The sequence below is a fragment of the Macrobrachium rosenbergii genome, chromosome 42 (assembly GCF_040412425.1).
Source record: "Macrobrachium rosenbergii isolate ZJJX-2024 chromosome 42, ASM4041242v1, whole genome shotgun sequence".
Lineage (NCBI taxonomy): Eukaryota > Metazoa > Arthropoda > Malacostraca > Decapoda > Palaemonidae > Macrobrachium > Macrobrachium rosenbergii.
The window spans coordinates 54,758,840-54,781,190 of record NC_089782.1 but is presented as its reverse complement, the minus strand read 5'-3'; the positions used below and the strand labels follow the sequence as shown (position 1 = coordinate 54,781,190).

The 22,351-nt window shown below is 36.9% G+C and overlaps 1 protein-coding gene across 1 annotated transcript; it reads right to left on the bottom strand.

Moving 5' to 3' along the window:
* Positions 1–1,925: 1,925 nt before the first annotated feature.
* LOC136828438 (organic cation transporter protein-like) lies at positions 1,926–21,044 on the bottom strand. Its single transcript, XM_067086499.1, has 14 exons — positions 20,932–21,044; positions 18,316–18,405; positions 17,728–17,830; positions 16,947–17,052; positions 13,306–13,409; positions 12,556–12,701; positions 11,536–11,704; positions 10,051–10,198; positions 9,481–9,593; positions 8,650–8,909; positions 7,336–7,520; positions 5,583–5,731; positions 4,497–4,880; positions 1,926–4,417 (listed from the first exon to the last, which is right to left on the bottom strand). Exons 1-13 carry the CDS (start codon positions 20,969–20,971, stop codon positions 4,832–4,834), a joined length of 1,662 nt encoding a protein of 553 aa, XP_066942600.1. The 5' UTR covers positions 20,972–21,044; the 3' UTR covers positions 1,926–4,417; positions 4,497–4,831.
* Between the last annotated feature and the right edge of the window lie 1,307 nt (positions 21,045–22,351).

Sequence of the window (22,351 nt, the reverse complement as noted above, 5' to 3'; positions counted from 1 at the left end):
TTTTGAGCCTATCTGGTCTGAAGGCCCCATTCTTCCAAAGAGGCTTATTGACATTGTCCCAGAAATGCTAGAGGAAGCGCAATCGGAGGTCAAGCATGAAGAAAATGAACTAGCAGGTGAAGAATGTGAATATTCTTCAAGTGGTTCAGATAATGACTTATAAATTCATATGCCTTATTTTTCCTTCCTAAAATGCTTTCTTTGAATTTCCTTAGAAACATAATTATTTCTCAGATATTCTCTTTTGGTGACTTATAATACCATTTTACACTTTATTCATGCAAATCTGATATCCTCTTTGTGAATATAATACTAAATGTCAAAAAAGTTTAATGACTGTAAATTACTTGGCTACAAAATTATTCAAAATTATACTTTATTTTGCCTTTGTAAATAGAACACTTTGTTTTATATTATTGTTCACAAATGCTGATACTGGCGGGCAGTAGCTACTACAACTAGTTTCTGAAGGCCACTTTTGACCAAAAAGGTGAAAGAGTGGTATTCCTTTTCATTGTTAGTATGTTGTAACAGTGTAACATGTCAGATCTATTTTAAGTAACAGTTAAGATTTTGAATATTCTTTCCATTTTTATGAATGGTCATTTAGATACAAAATTATTCATTCTCACTCATTTATGTAAATACAACGCCATTTTTGTCATGTTATTGTTCGTAAGTGTTGGTGCCGGCGCATATTGGATTCTATGGCTAGTTTTTGAAGACTACTTCTTACACACTTTTTTTCAATGTTAACATGTCAAACCTGTTAAAAGACACTTTAAAGCATATAAAAATCTTAGTCTTATTAAATCCTTGCGGGGGGGGTGGCCCATAGTGACCACCCCCCACGTACCCTACTGTATTGATCATCGCCTGATCTGTGAAAAACGGGGTATCCTATGATATGCGTTATGATTTTTGTTAATAAGTAATTGTGTGCTATAAGATTTTCAATAATCAATTATGTTTTCTTTCACAGTCGTCATATAAATATAAAACTGATCATTGTAGTGCTGAAAGGCCTTCAGTAGTTGTCCATTTGGCCTAAAATCTGAGCCCTTTTTCTTGAGGACTAAGTTATTCACTCCTTAAGAGAGAAATATTTATATTCTTCATGCAAAGGTGAAACAGGACAACAAAAATACTGTAATTCCATGTATAATTAACATCAATGATGGTTCCGTAGATAATAGTGATAGTGAGTATGAAGTCGAATTGAAATATAACATTTAAAAATTTCATACAGTGAAAAAAAAAAATTTACTAATAAAACTTCAACAAATCCTTTCGTACATAGTCACACAACAACAACATCAAATGACAAGTCAATAGATCCTTTTGAACATAGGTAAAGAACAACAGCAGCAAATTATGTGTATTAACATATTCAACAGATGTAGTTACCTACTCCAGCCAGTTTCAGCTCATACATGCTATACTGTAAACGTCCTGATATCTTACTGGCCCCCAAAAGCATCGATAACTCCGTTCAGTCGTCCGTGCACTGACGTCACTACAATTATAGCTGTCACGCGTCGTTACCATTCCTTCTTTGCCTACGAAACTTTCGTTAAACCATTCATTCATTTGTGGAAGCAATATTCCCTCTTTCCTTATATTTGATTTCGCCTTCGCATTTGTAAAAACATCTTATTTCGATTCTACGTTTATATATATATATATATATATATATATATATATATATATATATATATATATATATATATATATATATATATATATATATATGTATAGGAAGAATATTAGCATCTGTGAGGCTAATAAGTCATGGTGCTTCCAAATTTGTTTAATCAGCTTCGGCATTGTAAGCATACCAACCGAACTTCATACTTGAGTGCGTTTTACTGCCTATCAGACAAGCTGACTGTATTTTGGTTTAGGTAGGAAAGTTATAATTTATGTCATATTTTTGAAAACTATATTTTTGTGTAAACTTTAAATAACATTCTTTTAACAGAAAGCTCAACAGATGAAACTCTGATAACATGGTCGGAAGAACTGTTCATGTCCTAATGATTCTGACAAGATACTTAAAAACCTATATGAAATAAGGAATTTTCTTAGTTTTGTTTTTTACTTGTTTTAATTCATTCTAATTCTCATCTAAAACATTTTTCTCAAACTAATTAATATATGGAATATCAACAAGAAATGCGATCCGAACGATACATTTCGTAGGGTGATGCAGTAGACTGTATCGATTATATCGTCTACTGGTCTGCATTTGTGCCTCTGATATCTCGCACTTTATTCTTCGTTTGTACAGCTGGAGATCTGTCCAACAATATGAGACTTGAGAGGGCAACTTCTAGCTGAAGATGTCTATGAAGGCCACATGATAGATGGCATTCGTTAAAAAACGGAGAAATTTAATACCAAGAACTCTTTAATAATGATGACCATAAAGCAAATGCCTCAAGGCGTTTCTCGTTGGGATTCAGATAGAAGAGATCTTCGCAGAATCTACAGCTGCCCGCAGGTACTGAGAATCAGTCATTCCCTATTTTCCCTACATTTAGAAGGAACAGTAGATACATGTCACAGATGAGCTTACATGATCTCTAGGAAATTTAAACCACTCAAAACCATCTACAGTACACAGACTCTAAGGCACCTTCTTGCACTAAACAAAGCACACATCAGAACTGAAATAGAGCAATTTACATTCAGTTCTGAAACTGTCCGCAGTGGGTCATACGTTAGACCACCTTATAAAAATGGAGACGAATTACCGCACAGGTGTCCTATAAATATATGTTGCAAGTGGATACAATTCTATACACGGCTTCATGCCAGCCAATAACGTCAAAATTAACAAAAAGCAAAATACATGACATGAATCTTAGCAATGAATCAAAGAGAAAAACAAGATCAGAAAAAAACTGTAAACAAGTCGAAAAAGTTAACATATATCAAAGAAACTTTTCGATGAATTCATGTTCACTGGCCTCTCCAGCAGTGCCAAGAGATGAGTATTTCCTGAATGTGTGTTTCCCTCTCAAACTAACATACTCTCCCATTCAGGATGCTTGTAATACTCACTGCAGATGCCAGAGTGACTTTGCAACAAAAAAAATATTGAATTCGTAGAAAATTAAATTGGCTCCCCCTTCGTTTTGAGTTTAAATCAGACATGTGATCACTGAAAACAGGAGTAAGTGAAAACTACCTTACAAATTTAACAGAAGTGGAACTAACACAGGTTTTTCAGGTCGGGACAAAAAGCTTGATTGCCTCAGCCTTTTAAATTAGGTTTGCAGTGGGTATATAATAGAACTAAGGTTCAGAAGGTACGTGTTCCGCAGTAAAGATAATATATTAAGTAATTAGGTTGCACAATGAAACTATTTAGACCACATGTCCTCCACCTGAAACTTATTAGCTTGAAGGCTGCCTGACTATTACACCAAGCATAGGATCATAAACAATAAAAAATCAGCAGAGAAAAGGAACTGCGCGCAAGAGCTCGGTGACTGGTGATACTGGATTGAGTTGGCGGGTAATTAATAGATTACACATTAACCAATTGTTTTATACATCTTGGCTTGTGTGTGTGTGTGTATATTTGACATCACCTGGGTCCACATCTACAATACAACTCGTTGAGGGAGTGAATTGATATTAGAAAGTGGATACAAAGCCAACAAAGGAATCCTACAATCCACTTGTCCAATATGATGATGAAATACAACAGGCCTTGACAAAGGTCGATGAGAATGAAGCAGCCCACAATGACTCTGTCCAAGCAAGCGCCATGCATCTGGAGATCTTACAGTATTCCCAGTCTGCTAAAAAAAAAATGGCAGTTGGTTTGCAGTTTTTCCCGTCGCCCGTTCCTTAAGAGGCTTTCCTCTGGTCCTCCACCGAGTCACACACTGCCTGCCTTGCTGCGGCATCTCACTGGTAATCCCGTCAGCTCCTGCTGCCTTTCCTATTATATTCCCTACGTTCTCATTTCTCATTCCTATTATTTTCTCTATCTTCTCTATCAAATGTATACGTGATGGTATACAGTTCTCCTTCATTCAAAATCATCTATTTGTTTGGCCTGTACATTTGCATTCAAAATACCCAGCACAACCACTCTTTCTCATTTAAATGCTGCTATTCTCATACATTATTCTTCACATTCTCACTTTTAAAACCTTTATTTCTCATGACAATACTATTCCTACCAAAACCAGAAAAAGCCATTAGAAAGCTTGAATAACTGTCATGAATAAAAGACCCTAACTCTTAAAAATATGCCATACCCTCTGCCCTTCCCTCAGCATATCTAATCGCAAATTGATTCACATCTGTGCCAGTCTATGACAAAACAAGACAAACCAGCTAAAGTCAACATCTTATAATTCACTGTTTTTATTATTTGTAAAAAAATTAAAAATACAACCTCGTCACCTCTTCTTAGTTTGGTTAACCAAGCGTCCATCCTGAAGAGGTGACGAGGTTGTATTTTTAATTTTTTTTACAAATAATAAGAAGAGTGAATTATAAGATTTTGGTTAATTTGGTTAAGCAGGCCTTGTGCCAGAACCCTCCTTTTCTCAAAGAGAGCCTGTAAGTAGATGAGGTGTTGAAGGGGGAAAAGAGGTCTGATTTGCCCTCTGGACACTGAGCAACCAATAGAGACAGGTGTGGATAATACAAGGAAACTTTTTTTTCTTTCATGTAATTTGCATGGCCCAGCAATGAAATACGAAGGAATCAGATACAGTTGAGGGAAAGGAAATACTTTATGGAGAGACATGAAGTTGATGGAAACTGTTTTGTAGTCATGATGGCAAGTGATTGCAGTGTGTCCTGTTCATGAACTCAGCTGGCTTAGCTCTTCACCGCCTTCCTCGAGGTCAGCCCTGTGAATAATATCCAGAGAATAGGATTCGTTAAGATTAGTGATCTCCCTCTCTCTCTCTCTCTCTCTCTCTCTCTCTCTCTCTCTCTCTCTCTCTCTCTCTCTCTCTCTCTCTCACTGAGACAAAAAATTTCTTACAGTACTTTCGAGATTCACTTACGAGTTACTTCCAGAATGAATAATAAGATAGGCAGTCGCAAAAAACATCAGCAATAATAATAATAATAATAATAATAATAATAATAATAATAATAATAATAATAATAATAATAATAATAATAATAATAATAATAATAAGAGAGAATTCCAGATTTTTTAAAGCACTGCAAACAACTCCACTCACATTCAAATTTTATATAATATTTAATCTCTGGAAAAATCAGACATTTTTAAAGGTTTTTAGCACTTTGCAGTATAGGACTGTTAGCTGTAATAACGCCATTAGAGACACAATATCCCTAATCCAAAAACTCATCTGTTGCCAGAAAGGTTTTCAACGCAATCCATTATGTGGTTTTTGCTGGAATAAAGCTTTTATTCATTTATTCGTTTATTTAATTATTTCTATTTTTCATTTTGCCCATGATAGATATTGAGACAGTGCAGTGAACTGGTCATATTGTGTTCCCAGTTTCGGGACTCAGTCACAGATCTTATTCAGGAGCTAGAAAGAAAAAATGTACACTAACAGTATTTAGTTTACCTTTCTTTCCTGGTCCTTTTTTCTTCGAGATCCCAAATCGTATCGGGCAAAGGCTTGCCCTTCGTCTCCGGCAAGAGCAACGTCGAGAACGCGGCTACAAGGGCGCAGCCCCCGAATATGATGGAAGGTATCCATGGGACAAGGGGGCCCTTTGAAAAAAAAAAAAAAGAAATAAAGAAGACAATACATAGATGAAAGGGAAGTCAAATGCTGAAATAATCCTCTTATTCCTGAACCCAGCTGTGTTCTATCTATCACTCGCAGGGAGTCCTGGAGCGTGACACGAATTTTGTCACACACATCTGTTTTTGTCCTTCACTGAATCACTCTCCAGAATTAGAACTGATGTGGTTTAAGAATCAAGACTAACCTCGATAAACAGAAAATGGAACTATGAGAAAATAAATTATTTCCTCTGAGGTAACATTGTAAACACGCCTCTATGTGCGTGTCCTTTGGACTCAAACCTCACTCGTTGTAATAAAATTCAATCTACATCCGTTTAAATACTTTGCTAAATATAATAATCATTTATAATATAAAGAAAAGAAAATGATTCGGGTGGACTGTACTGAGGTGAGCTTCGTGTCCAAGACACGATTGGTTAGAGAAGACAAGGATTCATGGGATGGGAACACATGAGCTGAAAAAGAATTCTATACCTTATGGCCAAAGGAAAAGCACATGAGAGGGCGAGGGACTTCCTACTTGAACCAAATAGAACTGTGGCAGAAGCAATTCAAAAAATAGGACGAAGGTGAGAGAGAGCGGTCTGCTTGTAAGGGAGGGAAAGTCGACCTAAATTTGGAGTGAGGAAAGGGTTATATAGGACAAAATAACATTAATTAAGTTTGTTCAGAACCAAAAGCCATACGAATCATTCCAACTGTGACAGCAGGAATGGACGGATGGTAGTGACAACTTGCGTGCGAGATTTCAGTCTAAATTGTCAATAAAAAAGGTTTAGTGATCTGCGAATTAAGTCAAAGACATAATGACTGAGCTGAGGTTCGAATCATGTTTTATAGTGTAACAATATTTTTAAGAATCGTTTTAGATCAGTCTATATATATATAGTATATATATATATATATATATATATATATATATATATATATATATATATATATATATATATATATATATATATATATATATATATATATATATATATATATATATGTACATACATATATATATACTAAGTCCACGTCGGAAGGTGAGTGAAAACCGGGTTTTCACTCACCTTCCGACGTGGACTTAGTGATATTCTCAAGCACGCGTTCCTTCGTGCTGTATTGAAATGTATATATATATATGTATGTATATGTATATATATATATATATATATATATATATATATATATATATATATATATATATATATATATATATATTCTTGTCAGCTCGGCGCTTGGGCAAACGTCGCTGAATGGCACACACGACGTCACTCTGGGCATTTCCTTTTCTCCGAAAATGTGAGAAAATGGAATTTATTCGTTACATAATTCTCCATGTTGGGGGAGATGACCCAATGCTTTGAGGTGACAGATGATGGGAAATTGATGTACAGGTGAAATAATATTACATATTGTCTGACATTACTGTATCTAGAAGAAATAAAAAATCTTTTGACTAATTTTACCATTTTTGTGACCTCATGACCTTGAAAATAAGTTAATCCCATCATACATTGGCCAAAAATGGCTGAAACTTAATAACACAGTATGAAAGGCCTGTACAGGCTACTTACAAGGTACTCAGTAATGTAGGGCGCTATCACCGACCCGATTTTTGAAGCTATGAAAGCGACCCCCAGGCCCTCCCCTCTGACGACTGTGGGAAAGAGCTCGTTGACGTAGACGTAAATGGTCTGGAAAGCCATGCTGATCAGCATCTTCCCCAGCAAAGCAAACGTCATGACCAACCACACGATATCTGCGGATCAAGATCAATGAACTGCTTTGCCTCCTCTCCATATGAGGAAAAATATTCATAAATAATATCGAAGACTGAATGAGTGATCGAGGCAAGCACCAGGGCTCTTTCATCGGCCATTCTTAAGACAGCGACGAGAGGGAGTTTGGGAGGTTGAACAGCAAGATAAAAGATATCCAGAAAATAAAGGAAATGAAACACAAAGATCCCAAGGTGGAACTGGGAGAACAACGCATTTGCAGTAACACTAAAAAGTGGATGCCCAAATACCCTTAGTAATGCCCACATTACACCATGTGAGGTACACTGACGGCACTAACCCCCTACTACCGGAAAATTAAATACTGCGCATAATTTTACCCTAAAGAAATGAAAGGTCCTTGCTTGATAAAAAAAAAAAAAAAATTCATTCCAGCGTGATTATATAAAATGACATTTCCAGAAAATGAGAAGGCTTCAAAAGTTTTGTGTATAGTCATGCTCTTGTGCTTAGTTTATGCTGACTTCAATTTGCAATGGTTACTTGATCTCTCATTCACTTACTTTGGTGACTATTGGGCCTTACTGTGATTCACTCCCTCTCTGATCAGACGTGCAAGATCTGTTGCAAGCTGCTAATGGATTTTAACCTCCCATACCCCACCCACAATTTTTTTTTCTCCTAGAAGGATGTTAGGATATCTAAATTATCCTTTACATTATTGGCCTCTGCATTTAAAAGAAAGAAAGCAAAGTAAAATAACATTCGAAGCTATAGGCTATTATTTGGGATGGACCTTCCCTTATGAAGGAATTCTATTCAAGCAGCTGTTTACTGCGCTGTTGGTTCAAATGCCCAATATCTAGGTGTCTTGACTTGATCTGACCTTTCCAAAAAATAAATAGGCTATCTTGTCCAAAGTATATTAGTTCCACCAAGACGATTAGAAAGTTTATTTACCGGGGTAGTATTAAAATGGGCTCTTTTTGTCACTTTACTTAAATTCCAGCACCTCCAATAGGCTATTCCTCTACTCAAAAGTGAAATTGTATTCAAACGTTAGGTCACAACCTCTCTGCCAACCATTTGCTAATCTCTCTTTATGCGGATGAGGACGTATCTTTTTACAAACAGGAACACAAGGTTTACCTTCAGAGATGAAAGCCAGAGCTAGGATAGCAACACCAGTGACGGCAAAGCCAAAGATGGTGGTTTTCTTCCTGCCGAACTTCTGTATGACTGGTGCCGTGACGGAGTAGGCGGGAATTTCCATAAGTCCGGAGAGTATCATGTATATGAAAGGGTCTGCGCTGAAGTTGGTGCTGTTGAGACTCAAGCCATAGAAAACGGTGGCAGCTACGAAGTAATCAACGCACATGATGACCGTGATGAGACTGATTCTCCTCGTGCTAGTTTTGGATGAAGAAAAGAATGCAGAAATGTTTCCGAGTTTTGTTTTATATGCCTCCCAAGACAGCACTAATCAAGAGTACATTATATACAATTAGTCTTCGGGATAAAATCCGTACTATTACACACCTGTATGGAAGCAGTTTTGCTGAATTACCTAGTATGAACAAAGCAAAATGTTACAAATGGTGCCAAACCTATATTAAGGGCAAGAATGAAGGCTTAAATTTTATACATTTGGACTATTAAAGTTAAATTTGATGTCATAGCCTAGGGAATATTGATAATGGGAGTAACATAAAGACTGCCGATTTGATTTAGGGAAAGTTAAAGCTGAAGTCCATCTCTTTCATTCCACTTTCATCTACTACCCCTCTCTCTCTCTCCCATATCAGCAACACAAAATTCAAAACTTTAATTCCAAAAGAGACAAAGGAGGTGACTTTCGTGTTGGCAACATTGCCAACGAACCATAAACCCTTCCCCTAATCTAACCCCACCAGTTTAAATACGAACCCCATATGTTTCTAAAAGAACCCCAGCATTAGCATACTCAACTCTAATAATTACCTGCAAAGAAGAGGTCTTGACAGGATGCCAAACAGCTTCTTACGAACTGTAGAAGCTGAAGCTGTTTGGGCAGATGACGCCCCACATTTGGCAGACTCTCTCTTCTTCTTGGCCTTTTAAAGCAGGAATGACGTCAACAACAGTAACAGCAAAGTTCAAAGGATACGTGTGACTCAAATTAGAGTAATCTAATGAAAGAGTTAATCCCGTGTTACACTGAAAATATTATCGGTCTTATGAATGTAAATTAGAAGCCACTAGAACGTATTTATGTTCAGCTTTCTCCAGAACAAGAGCCCAAAGGAAAATTTCTTGCTTACGCAGAAATTTCTGGTACTTGCAATAATTCACTAAACTAACGAAAGCAGTGATCACTGGTTCTTTTGATGAGTCTTTGAGCTTCTAATCTATTTAGTTTCCATCAACATATTATTGTGGAACTCTCCTGACACATTTTAACGAAGGAAACAAATATGAGATATCATTATGGTAAATACAGTCTGACACTAGTTATAACTCTCCAAGTTCACTTCCCACTCTCAAAGAAGACCGAACTGAAATGAACAATACCTCTTCTTCAATATCTTGCATGAGAGTTCTGAGCTCAGCCTCTGGGGGGAGTTCGGAGTTATTCCAGCGCGCTGCCTTCCGCAGTACCCTTACTGCCTTGTCGTGTTGGCCTTTGGTAATCAGCCAGCGGGGTGATTCGTCTATAAAACTTTTTAAAAATAACAATAACAATGTTAATAGGATACATCTGGATATATACAGACATAAATACTTACACACACAACTATACGCCTTTTCCTTTGAAAAGGGGTTCCCCAAAGTGATGTTAATTTTTTAGTCTCGCCAAGTTTTGGGGGCGAGGCTGCTAGCCCAACGCCCTATTCCAACTTAGATGTAAACCCCGCTGTAACCCAACCCCCTTCCCCACTCTTGGCTACTGTTAACGCAACCCACGTTACCATCTGTGAACCCTGGCAACATTCTAGGTCCTCCTCAAGAAAGGTCTGATTACTTCATCTGATTACACATTCTAGGATCCATGGGGGGAGGGGAGGAAGGAGAGGGGAGTAGGGGCTAGGAGGAGGTGCTAAGAAGTACGTGACTCGAACGAAATTGGAGCAGCGAACTTACGTGCAGATATTCACACTGACAGGCTTAAAAGAGATCTCACTCATCTACAAAACAAGTTTTCAAAGAGAGTGAATAAATTAGGAAACGCATCACTATCAAATAACGACCTGCATACGTAGTTATCATCAGCCAAATTAGAATAACCATGGTGCTCTAAAGCAGTGGTAGAGCCTCAAAAAAATATACATGTGGTAACAATCAATCTTGTCAATATTGTATATATATATATATATATATATATATATATATATATATATATATATATATATATATATATATATATATATATATATATATATATGTGTGTGTGTGTGTGTGTATGTATATATATGTATATATATGTATGTATGTATGTATGTATGTATGTATGTATATATATATATATATATATATATATATATATATATATATATATATATATATATATATATATATATATATATATATATATATATATATATATATATATATATATAAGGCGTTAAGATTAGACAGCGACATCACCACCAACACTTGAAGCAAAGCTTTTAATTTCTAATGAAAAATCTACTTTTGCAAAGGTAGTGCTAGAAAACAATAAGCTATGATTCTTACTTAAGATTACTTATGAGTTTTGGCGCTGATATATGTTTACGGGCGCAATCATTTCCTTCAAGGCAGCAACGCAGTTCAAAGCCATGGGCAAAATTACCCCCTTACATTTTATTCCAGCATGGGAAGAATTTTTCACGTTGAAACAGAAAGTATGGGTAATAAAAGTACTGTATCCCACATCAGTTTACTTAAAGTTATTTAGAGAAATTCTTCTGGAAGAAATAACAACATAGCTACTAACAAACATCAGATGATACTTCTTTTTGAAAAAATAGATTTCACTGGGTGTACCTGGCTAAAATCTCGCAGTTTCCTACTTACTAAAGAGCAGGCAAGATGAGGAGGTTTGGAAATGATGCAACCAGCTGTAGGGTTCTCCATTCTCTTATAAAATAAGCGATTCCTCCCCACGCCATTGTTCCAAATGCCCAAGGAAGTGCCGTCAGAACACCCACGAGTGACCGGAACCTCACTTCGCAGATCTCCAACGCTTGAGGGATAAGACAAGAGGAAGTTACGAACACGGTGACTGAGATTTTAAATCATTTCATAGAAGAGTAACATGCAATTTCAAAGCAACACAGTTCTGCTTCAATATTAATTTTCGTGATTAACAGACGCTTGTAGAATGATTTGTCAATTCCCATAGTTTTGCTGAAAATTTTGCCATTCTCTAACATACAAAAGAACCATTACTCAAGGCAACAACTCGAGCGTATTCGTCCAGAAAATATATATAAAAAAATAAGCCTAATTAGTTTATCCAGTTTTTTTATTTTACATGTACTCACAGTGTGACTGGTGAAACTACCCAACTCATATTTTAGAAAAAGAAAGTTATACAGCGGCCGAGTATATTTTATAACAACAGAGGCAAAAAAATCCTAGTAACAAGGGACATAACTACTCATTATTAACTGAGTCTTGTCAGAAGTTCATCATACTATGAATTACAAAGGCAGAGTGAATCCATAAAAACCTAACCAAATAGTGAAGGTGACACGTCAAAGACTGAACGAGTTGTAAACTGCGAGAAAAAAAAGAAGTCATACAATGGATTGCAATTAAAACTTAATTGTTTGGTTTGAATTGAGCAGGCCTTATGCCAGCAAGAGCCCTTGTCGTAAGGTAAGGTGTGAAAGGGAGTTGGAGACCTGGTATGGGCCTCATGACTCATCCAACCAACGGAGACGAGGCAAAACTGAAATTTGGGCTGCCAGGCTAAATACTTTGGCGAGCCTTCATTTCTCAGTTGATAAACATGGTCATCGACTTCAGCGGAATCTAAACTTGTTCAGGGACAAAGAAGGACTGTTCAGGTACAAATAACAAAGAACTTACTTAAGGAATAAAATACTGGCATATCCACGAATCCTACAATGAACCGGAAAGCGAGGATCACTTGCAAGTCACGTAGGAAGCACATACTGGTGGTGCACAGGGCGAAAATAACCAGGGTGACAACGACCACAATCTTTCGCCCAAATCTAATGAAGAATATTGTAAAGGAAAAAGTATAAGCCTATATAGTTGACGAATATCTTAATTTCTTATCAACTGTATCACGAGGCTGAATTCATTGTTATAATCAAGCCGTGTATAAAGTTAACTTCAAGTGCAAATGTTAAAAGTTTGAATTTACTGTGCAAATTAAACAAGTACTTCTTGGTGATTTAAGGACCTCATATGCCCTTCCCAAGGCTCCACAATGAATAGCCAACAAAAAAAAGCCTTTTTTATAAAAAAAAAAACTGAGAGTGAATAATATGTTCGTGATCAGTCACGCGTTTATACAAAATGCTCTATAAGCATTATCAAAGGAATAAATCTTATCTACGGTTCCAAAGTTTAGAGGATATTGACCCAACAACCAATCGTGCCATATAGGCTACTGTACGCAGAAAATATTATGAGAATTAACCTTTAGGTCCCACTACAGAAAAAAACGGTCTGAATAGAACGCAGTAAAGTAAAAGGCATTCAAGATAACAAAATCAGGGCTCTTGGTCTCCTGATTTAAATGAAATAACAACTGACTTTCGTGAGAAAGAAGAGCTGGCTTCAGCGTTATCACTCTCCAAGAAAGATTACCTGTCAGCCAGGTATCCGCCGACTATGGGACTGAAGAAAGCGCCAGCCATCTTGATACTCTGATAGGTAGCTCTCAGGTACTCGCGGTCACATACTAAATCAAACTAAAATTATATAGATAAAAGAATATCAGTAAAATACCTTGGATTTGAAAGAATAGTGAATAAAAAAATTACAGTACATTAAGCACATACATACACAACACACACACACACACATATATATATATATGTATGTATGTATATATATATATATATATATATATGTATATATATATATATATATAGTATATATATATATATATATATATATATATATATATATATATATATATGTATATATATATATATATATATATATATATATATATATATATATATATATATATATATATATATATATATATATATATATATATCCATACAAGTCATAAGTCTCTTTACAGTTTAAAAAAATTTATTACAAAAGCCACTGATAAGATATCTTAATCAGATTTGTTCTATGTACTCAGCAGTTATCAAAGTTTTAATCACATTGCATTTGCATATTTCAAGTACCCTTTTAATGAAAGAGGTACTCTTAAATGAACCCCTAAAAAAAAGCTGCTCCTCAAGAAAAGGCACAATGTGTGTCATGGTTTATTGAAACAAAATCTGATGCGCACACTCACCGAAACTACAGAACTTAGTATGGAAGAGACCCACCATCACGTCCATCAATTTGTTCATGGCACAAGAAATTTATGGAGACAGGGACAGTGTTGGATAAAGGGAGGAGTGGACGACCAAGAGCAACTGAGGAAAACATCGATCGTGTCAAACAAGCCTTTGATCGTTCTCCTACAAACTCTATCCATACTGCTGCCAGACACTTATGCCTACAACGTTCAACGATGCACAGAGTCCTACACAAGAACTTGCGATTGTACACTTACAAAGTGCAACTCATTCAGGCACTCAAGCCAAATGATAAATCAAGACAAAAAGAGTTTAGAGTTAATATGCTGGAATGAATTTCTGAGGATGAAACGTTCCCCATTTGTTTGAGCCAACCTTCGTGTTCCAGGGAAACTGTACACACATAATGTAAAAATCTGGGAATCAGAACTTCCCCATGTGACTAGGGAACTTCACCGAGATAGTTCAAAGGTGAATGTGTGGTGTGGGATCATGTGCAATCGAATCATTGGTCCATTTTTCTTCTACGAGACATCAATTACTGCAGATGTTTACCTTGACCTTATGAGTGAATATGCAGCACCACAACTAGATGACCTTTAACCAACCATCATTTTCCAGCAAGATGGTGCACCACCACATTGAGACTGCAAGTTCGTGGGTTCCTAAATCCAACATTTCCAGACCGGTAGATTGGAAGGAATGACCCAATTCCCTGGCCACCTCGTTCACCAGATATCATTCCCCTGGACTTTTTTCAAGGGGGTTATGTTAAAGGTATCGTGTATTGAACAAAGATACGGGATATCACTGATCTCAAACAAAAGATCACTGATGCCATTGCCACCATTGATGAGGCTATGCTACAGCGAACGTGGCAAGAAATCGAGTACGTATTGATGTCCTTTGCGCAACTAATGGTGCCCACATAGAGGTGTATTAAATGAGCAAAAAACTTCACTATCTACTCCTCATTTTATAGTAATTTCCACCTATTTGTCTGTTCATTTGCTTTTGTAATATGTTTTTAAATTGTAAAGAGACTTTATGGATACCTATATATATATATATATATATATATATATATATATATATATATATATATATATATATATATACATATACATATATGCTAGCCCCCAATACCTAGGATGGGGATACTTACCTTGGAAAAACTGCAAGTGTTTATGGTAGCGCTGGCCTTGCGTTCTCCCTTCCCCGGGCGTCTCACCTCTATTGCTCTCAAACCTGTTCCTATTTCTAAGGTATAAATCAAAACCTAGCTTACAAAAATAAAGTTTATTAGGCAAATCTAACAACAAGGCATGTACAATGAAATTATGCAGGCTAGATAATAAATCCCATCAAGCTACACCCGCAACCAACAAACTAAGCAATTGCAAGAAAATATAATGTGTGGGAATTAATTCCCGTCACCAACCAAGTCACCAAATCAGTTCGCATTATTCCTAAGTCTGTTATCCATAACTTTTGGGTCAATTCTGTTACCAGTTCCACTTTCCATATAGGTGGCTATACGCCATGACTGATTATGGTTTCTACCCTCTTTGAAGCATCCTTCCAGCAAGAAACAGGAATCCTGATTCCCGAGCGTTCCAGCATGTCTAACTGCTCTGACTTTTCACAAAGGAATCAATAACTCTTCACAAGAGCCCTTCGCACTTAACACTTTTCATTGCGCACAAACGAATACATTATCACCGTGGCACACCCAAATTCCGGATTTCTGACTGGATAGAAGTTCTAGAAACTTCTATCCAAAACAGGGATGGAAAGATCCACCTCGAAACCATGTCGCTGACATCTTCTATATTCCAAAGGTGACTGTACAAAAGGTGCTGAATTATCAGACGCCCCAGTCACATTCTTTCCGCTCGCCACGTCACTGTCCAAGACAACTTCTGATCAGGTGGCCAGTTCCGAATCGCTCTGAATGTGCTGAATCGCGTTGAATAGTGCTGAAATCGGAAAACTATCAAGCATCCACCCCTGCACCGCATGACCCATGCACTAAATGTCACGTTAACATGTTCATAATACAGTATACAGCTGGCTACCACTATCGTGTCGACCCCGACAAAAATAACACTTATTCAATTTCTGTGGTGCAGTTTTATGACTAATCATCATTTGCACTTGTGGAGATTGCTTCTCCCTGTAGCAGCGGAGTTGTCTACACTTTAAGAATATGGCGACACACATGATGATGACGATTACCAGCAACGCACCGAGGACGCATGGTAAGGCAAACTTAATTGCTGAACAGTCCAACACAGTCTATTTCTTCCACTTGTTTTAACGCTGGCAATGTCATAAACTCCGGTACAGCCGGTAATTCTGCAACACCATGATGATTATAAGTGTGCTGCCTGAAAATGTTCGCTGACGATTATAAATCCTCTTGCTAAGGATGACGAACTCCTTCGACAGTATCCTGCGCGCTCCATCAAATAGCCGCGATTCCTCAAAGGAATGAAGTCGGTGAATTGTGGCAGATTTCAGTTAAGCTGCAGTTCTTACAAAATACTGCTGAAGTTGTTTCTAACGGCAACACCATATAGTCATTAGGAATTGGTATAAATGAGCATTTTGTAGCAGTCATGTTATGTGTCAATTGAAACTCACAACCCCATGACACTATGTCCCTTAAAACAAACCCCTTATTTCCGCAAACATATTTGTTATGGACCAATGTACATCTTTCCTTATTATCAATAGCTGCTGATTGAAACTTGGTTCCTATAATGTACGTAGTTTCTAGTCCCTCTAACATCACTACTGTATCATTATATGTACTAGGAAAAGGTCTTATTGTATAACTACAAAATGGGTCCTTAGCACTATAAGTAGGAATCTCCTCAATTAACCCCCTGTCTGATAAACTTACTTTTATTATCCCATAGTATCTATATAAATCACTACCTGTGAAAATTATGGAAATACCTCAGACGTTAGAGTTGAAGAAAACACAGACGTGTCATAATCCCACTTCGTACAAGGATACTCGACCACCTGCCCGGATGCGCTCACTTCGTACGAGCAGGAATCTCTGGAACAGGGAATGAAGGAGAGGAGTGAATTTCGTCACCTTTAAAGAATCATTGAAAAGAATTCTTCCGAATTCTGACGACTTCAGTTCCTGCACCACGTTCATTTCATTACTTCTCTATTTAACCCAAAGGAGAGGAGGAAAACTGCAGCCTTGTTTTATGATCGAATTATGAAAAAACAATATCGTCTGCTTCTTAGAGTTACTACCTTTGTTGCGAGTCTCTGGTGCTGTGAATGTTTCTTCGCAGTGTCCATCTCTGAGAGAGAGAGAGAGAGAGAGAGAGAGAGAGAGAGAGAGAGAGAGAGAGAGAGAGAGAGAGAGAGAGAGAATGAAAAATAAAACTGAGGCCAAAGGCTGCGACCAGATCCGAGGTCATTCAGCCCTGAAAGGGAAATTGAGAGTAGAAAGGTTTTAAAGATATAACAGGAGGAAAACCTCGCAGTTGCACCATGAAACAACTGTTAGGAGAGGATAGAAAGTAAGATAATATGAACGGAGATACAGTAACAGGAAAGAAAGGGGTTGCAGCTAGGGGCCGAAGGGACGTTGCAAAGAACCTTATGTAATGCCTACAGTGCACCACGTGAAGTGCACTTGCACAGACGGCACTATCCTACAGGAGAGAGAGAGAGAGAGAGAGAGAGAGAGAGAGGTTAAACTTCTTACACTTACTTGGAAACGGTGACATTGAGATTTTCCGGCGGACGACACAGAAAGCCAATATTGGGAGCAATGTAAGCACCACTGAGATTTTGTGCGGGAATAAGAAATAGCCCTGAAAATGGACGAAGTTCAATAATTATACCTCAAGAAGAAAATTCATATTCTCAAAATATTCTCTGCAGTTTACATAATCTGCTGATTTGATTAAGTATTCTCGAGCATGTGAGCTGAATGTCAAAAATATACTACAGTATGTTTTCATTTTCCCTTTTACTGAAGTTTATGGTCAAATGCACCTTTATTGTGAATTCATTAAGATATGACAGCAAATAAGGCATTTCAATAAAAGTTAAACACAAGACCTATTTGTCTACACATGACACTAATTGCGATTGCTCACATCAAATCAGTGGGACACACCCGACCCGAAATAAAGCTGGTTTCATATTACGAATATTATTAATAATAATAAATGAGTTCATCTTAATTTACCATAACTTCCATTTTCCTTAGAATCCTTAGAATGCTGCGTAACATTTTTTTTACATGTTTATCTACGTATTTAATTTATAAGCAAGAGAGACAGATCATACGCACAAGCAGAAGAAGCTATGTAATATAGTAGATTCCATTTTCCCGTCTTCAGGTCAGTCAGAAGCTCGTCGAATTTGTTATGACTCATCTCGACTGAAACGGAAGAGGCTAGATGTACTAAAGATACGACAAACTCACTGTCTGTGATCCTACAACGTTCGCTTGACAGTACCTCGGGCCGAGAATTACAATACACGAACACTTCGGGACCACTATCCCTCGGCCCTCGCCCAACATTTCGTCGTCCCTGAACAAAAACAGTGAACTGACTACTTCTCTAAAGGTCCCAAAATGTCGCCAACACACATTCCAGCATTTCCAGAACAGATGACATCAAAATCAACTTCGTAAGAGGCATAGGAAGCCAAGCTAAAAAAGTCCGATCTTTTTAACAATACTATTTAAGATATTCTAGAGGTGGCCGATAAACGTGGTGCTGTAATTTATGGGTCTCATTCCATGAACAATGCAATAACAGATTAACAGCTGAAAAACACGTTAGCTATAACTGAAAAAATAGCATCCAATAAACAGTGTGTATATGAATTGCCAAGCACAAACACGTGGGGAGGTTATGTTGGTTAATAAAGATTTGGGAAGGGAAAAACGAGAACACACAAATGCCACGAGAAGAGTTGTAAAAAAGAAGCTGTTTTTAAACATATGTCACAAGAAAATCGTCCTAAAAGCGTAGACAATAATTATTGACGAATTGTTAACTACAGTTAGTTCAGGAGAAGAAAAATTTGTTGAAGCTATTCAAATTGAAATATAAAAATTTTAGTTTTCAACAAAATTTAGATTTGCTTTCCTGAATAGCGTGGTCAAGGATTATGTAGCATGGAAAGATGGGTTGCTGAATAATTTCATGAAACTTCCATAAATACTTGTGTTCGTTCTTTGGGTGCTACGACTGTGAGGGTGACTCGATTGGGTTCTTTATTGTTTTACAAAACCCCCTTTTTTTGCACTTCTTTCAAATTCTGGAAATTTCTATTCCGCAGGGGGAGGGAAATGACCCTTCGAAAGCTTAATAAACAGCTTTATCTTATTTGTGGGTTTCAGTTGATTCACATACACGGAAAAGGCGTATTTAATAAAACAAATGGCACTTAATATATGCTCACACCTATCTGTCTATCTATACCTACACACGTGTGGTGGAAACGATACTCGTCACGACGAAAAATGCAATTTCCATTAATAAATAATTTAAAAGCACAACCATTTAAGTTGCTGAAGTATCTAATATCAGTTATCTAACGTGTTGGTGAATCAAGAAGTCACACGTTTTTTTTTATTAGTTTTTCTGTCCGCGCTTTTTCTGTCCATCCTCAGATCTTAAAAACTACTGAGGCTAGAGGGTTGCAAATTAGTATGGTGACCATCCAGCCTCCAATCATCAAACGTACCAAATTGCAGCCCTATAGTCTCAGTAGTTTTCATTTTATTTGAGGTTAAGGTTAGCCATGAATCGTGCGTCTGGCACCGCTAGGTGCCCGCCTCCGATGCATCTTCACTTGACCGCATCTGAAGAGCAACTGAGCCCTGCCTGGTAGTGGCTGAGAGTTTCATACTACAGCACATCTAGAGTTTCTTACAGCATTATACGCTGTATTCGGGAACTCGATTGCGCCGAAGAAACTTTGGCGCATTTTTTACTTGTTTATATAAATTTTACTGCCGTTAAGAACAACAGCAAAATCATCATTAGTGGTATTTATAACTTTCAATGAAGGACTGTTGGGGTTAACAGGATCCTGACAATTTTTAAGTGCAGAGAAAAATGAGGCTGTTGGGGAAAGGGGGTTGGAGATGGCTGCGTCTGAGGTCGTTTGGGCCTTTTTTCAAGTGCCCCGACTGTGCGTTATCAGCAGCCACATCGTAAAACAGCGACTGTCAGTTTTTGCGAAATCTAACCAAATATTGAAACTGGGCTCACCCTTATATCTCAGCCTGTCAACTAAAATAAGAAAAAAAATAAAATTTTAAAAACCAACATGAACAGCTATTTCATTATGTCATATTAAAAACATATTTAAATGCAACAGTAATAGATACAAATATCTGGAATTCCTGTATTATTATAAGCCAGGTTCAGCTCCAACACCACCTAAGATGAATTCCTTCATTCATTTCCTCTTTCAGATTCAAGTCTTTCAATGGAAAGTCATAAAAAATAGATCAGAGATAATTGTGGCTATTTCAATGCATTATTCCGGAGGAAGTGACTAGTGGATCTTACATATACAATATATATATATATATATATATATATATATATATATATATATATATATATATATATATATATATATATATATATATATATATATATAATTATATATATATATATATATATATATATGAAAAAGCAAGATTATCAAGAAATTTCAACTTACAAAAATTTACTAGTGCTTTCCATCAAAAGGGACTTATGTAACCATTCCACACACTATTACACATGAAAAACTACAAGATGCAAAAGACAACAAACACTATAATTCGTTACAGACTCTACGACAACTTTCATACTTCAAATTAGGTCTAGGCATTTTTCAAAGTATTTCTAGCCAACAGCACTGTCACAATCACTTATTTCGTCCTTAAAGAACTTGCCTAGTTTTTGCTGTAACTTCTCCTTCCTCGTGTAACGCATCTACTAATCATCTACATTTTCATGCTGAAGAGGATAAGGCCAAATCTTCTCTCACAAGTGGCACCACCTTACTTATCTTTTGGGAAATTTAGACTTGGCAACTCTCTGAGATAGTCTCTGCCTCCACAGCATCACTTTTATCTGTTCCCATGGCTATCTGCTTCACGAGTCTCTCATGTCCCAGAAAGACTTCTTTCATCTCATCTGTCCATTCGTTTCTGAGTTTTCCTTCCCTCCATATCTGAAACTACAAAAATGATCTACTATTTTTTTTCAATCTTTCCACATGACCACACGGCCATCTCGAAACACTATGGTCTGTCCTTTCACATGAATAACTTTTTGACCACTTCTATTAATCTCAGCATTTTCTGCTTTTGGGTTCCTTTTATACCATATATACTTCACCGAGAGTTCATCGAAATAGCTTCAGCTGTCATCTTTCATTTATATAAAGCAACTAAATGTCATTTTCATTTAGGAGAGCTTGCTCAATAACCCTTTTGCATTTTCTCACCTTAGCTTCCATAGATATTCAAAGTTTCTTCCCAAAATTATACAAATACCATTTCAGTGCTTTAATTTTTATCGCATCCTACCATCATCTGTTATATTTCATCCAGACTACCTATACAAATCAATCATTCCTATTCTTAATATTCACTGCTAAATTTTCCTAGTTTCCATTTACCATTCACTCAAGTTTCTCCCTTCTGAACACCTTAAAACTCTTTTACTAGCATTTGCAGTTTCTCCTCCTCTTCCCAAATTTGTACTGTATCATCTGCAAACATCAACCAGTCCATGCTCCATTCCCAACTCATTGTCTTATCCCACTACTTTAAACTACATCTACTTTCCTTTCTCTGGCTTCTCGCATCACTCAACCCATACAGATTTTGGTAAACCATAGAGGTGCAATGTTGTTAGCACCTTTTGTAATGTTTTTACCACCTTCAAATGTTATGATGTTTTATTCTTCATTTCTCTTATAGTTGCTTTATCGTTTCCAGCTTTGTTTGTTGTTAGTGTTAGAGTCCCAGGAGGCTTAGGAAGACATATACAAGTTAAATATATATATAAGTTAAGTAGTATAAATACGAATTGAAGTATAAGCCTTGCTTTCTTCTCAACCCACAACTGCTGAGGCTCTTGACTTCACTCCTCTGCTTCTCTCTCTTCTATCTGCTCTGTTCTGCTTCTCTTCCTTCCTTCCTTGCCTCTTGAAGGTTCTTGAAAAGGAAATGCCCATCCTACAATAGGCGGACCATAGCTTTTGTCCCGCCTTGTTAGTAGTCCTAATTGGTTGGAGATTATCTAACGACGTCCCTTTGGGTGTATTTAGATGAATTAGTCCCCTCCTTCATAGGATGGACTAAC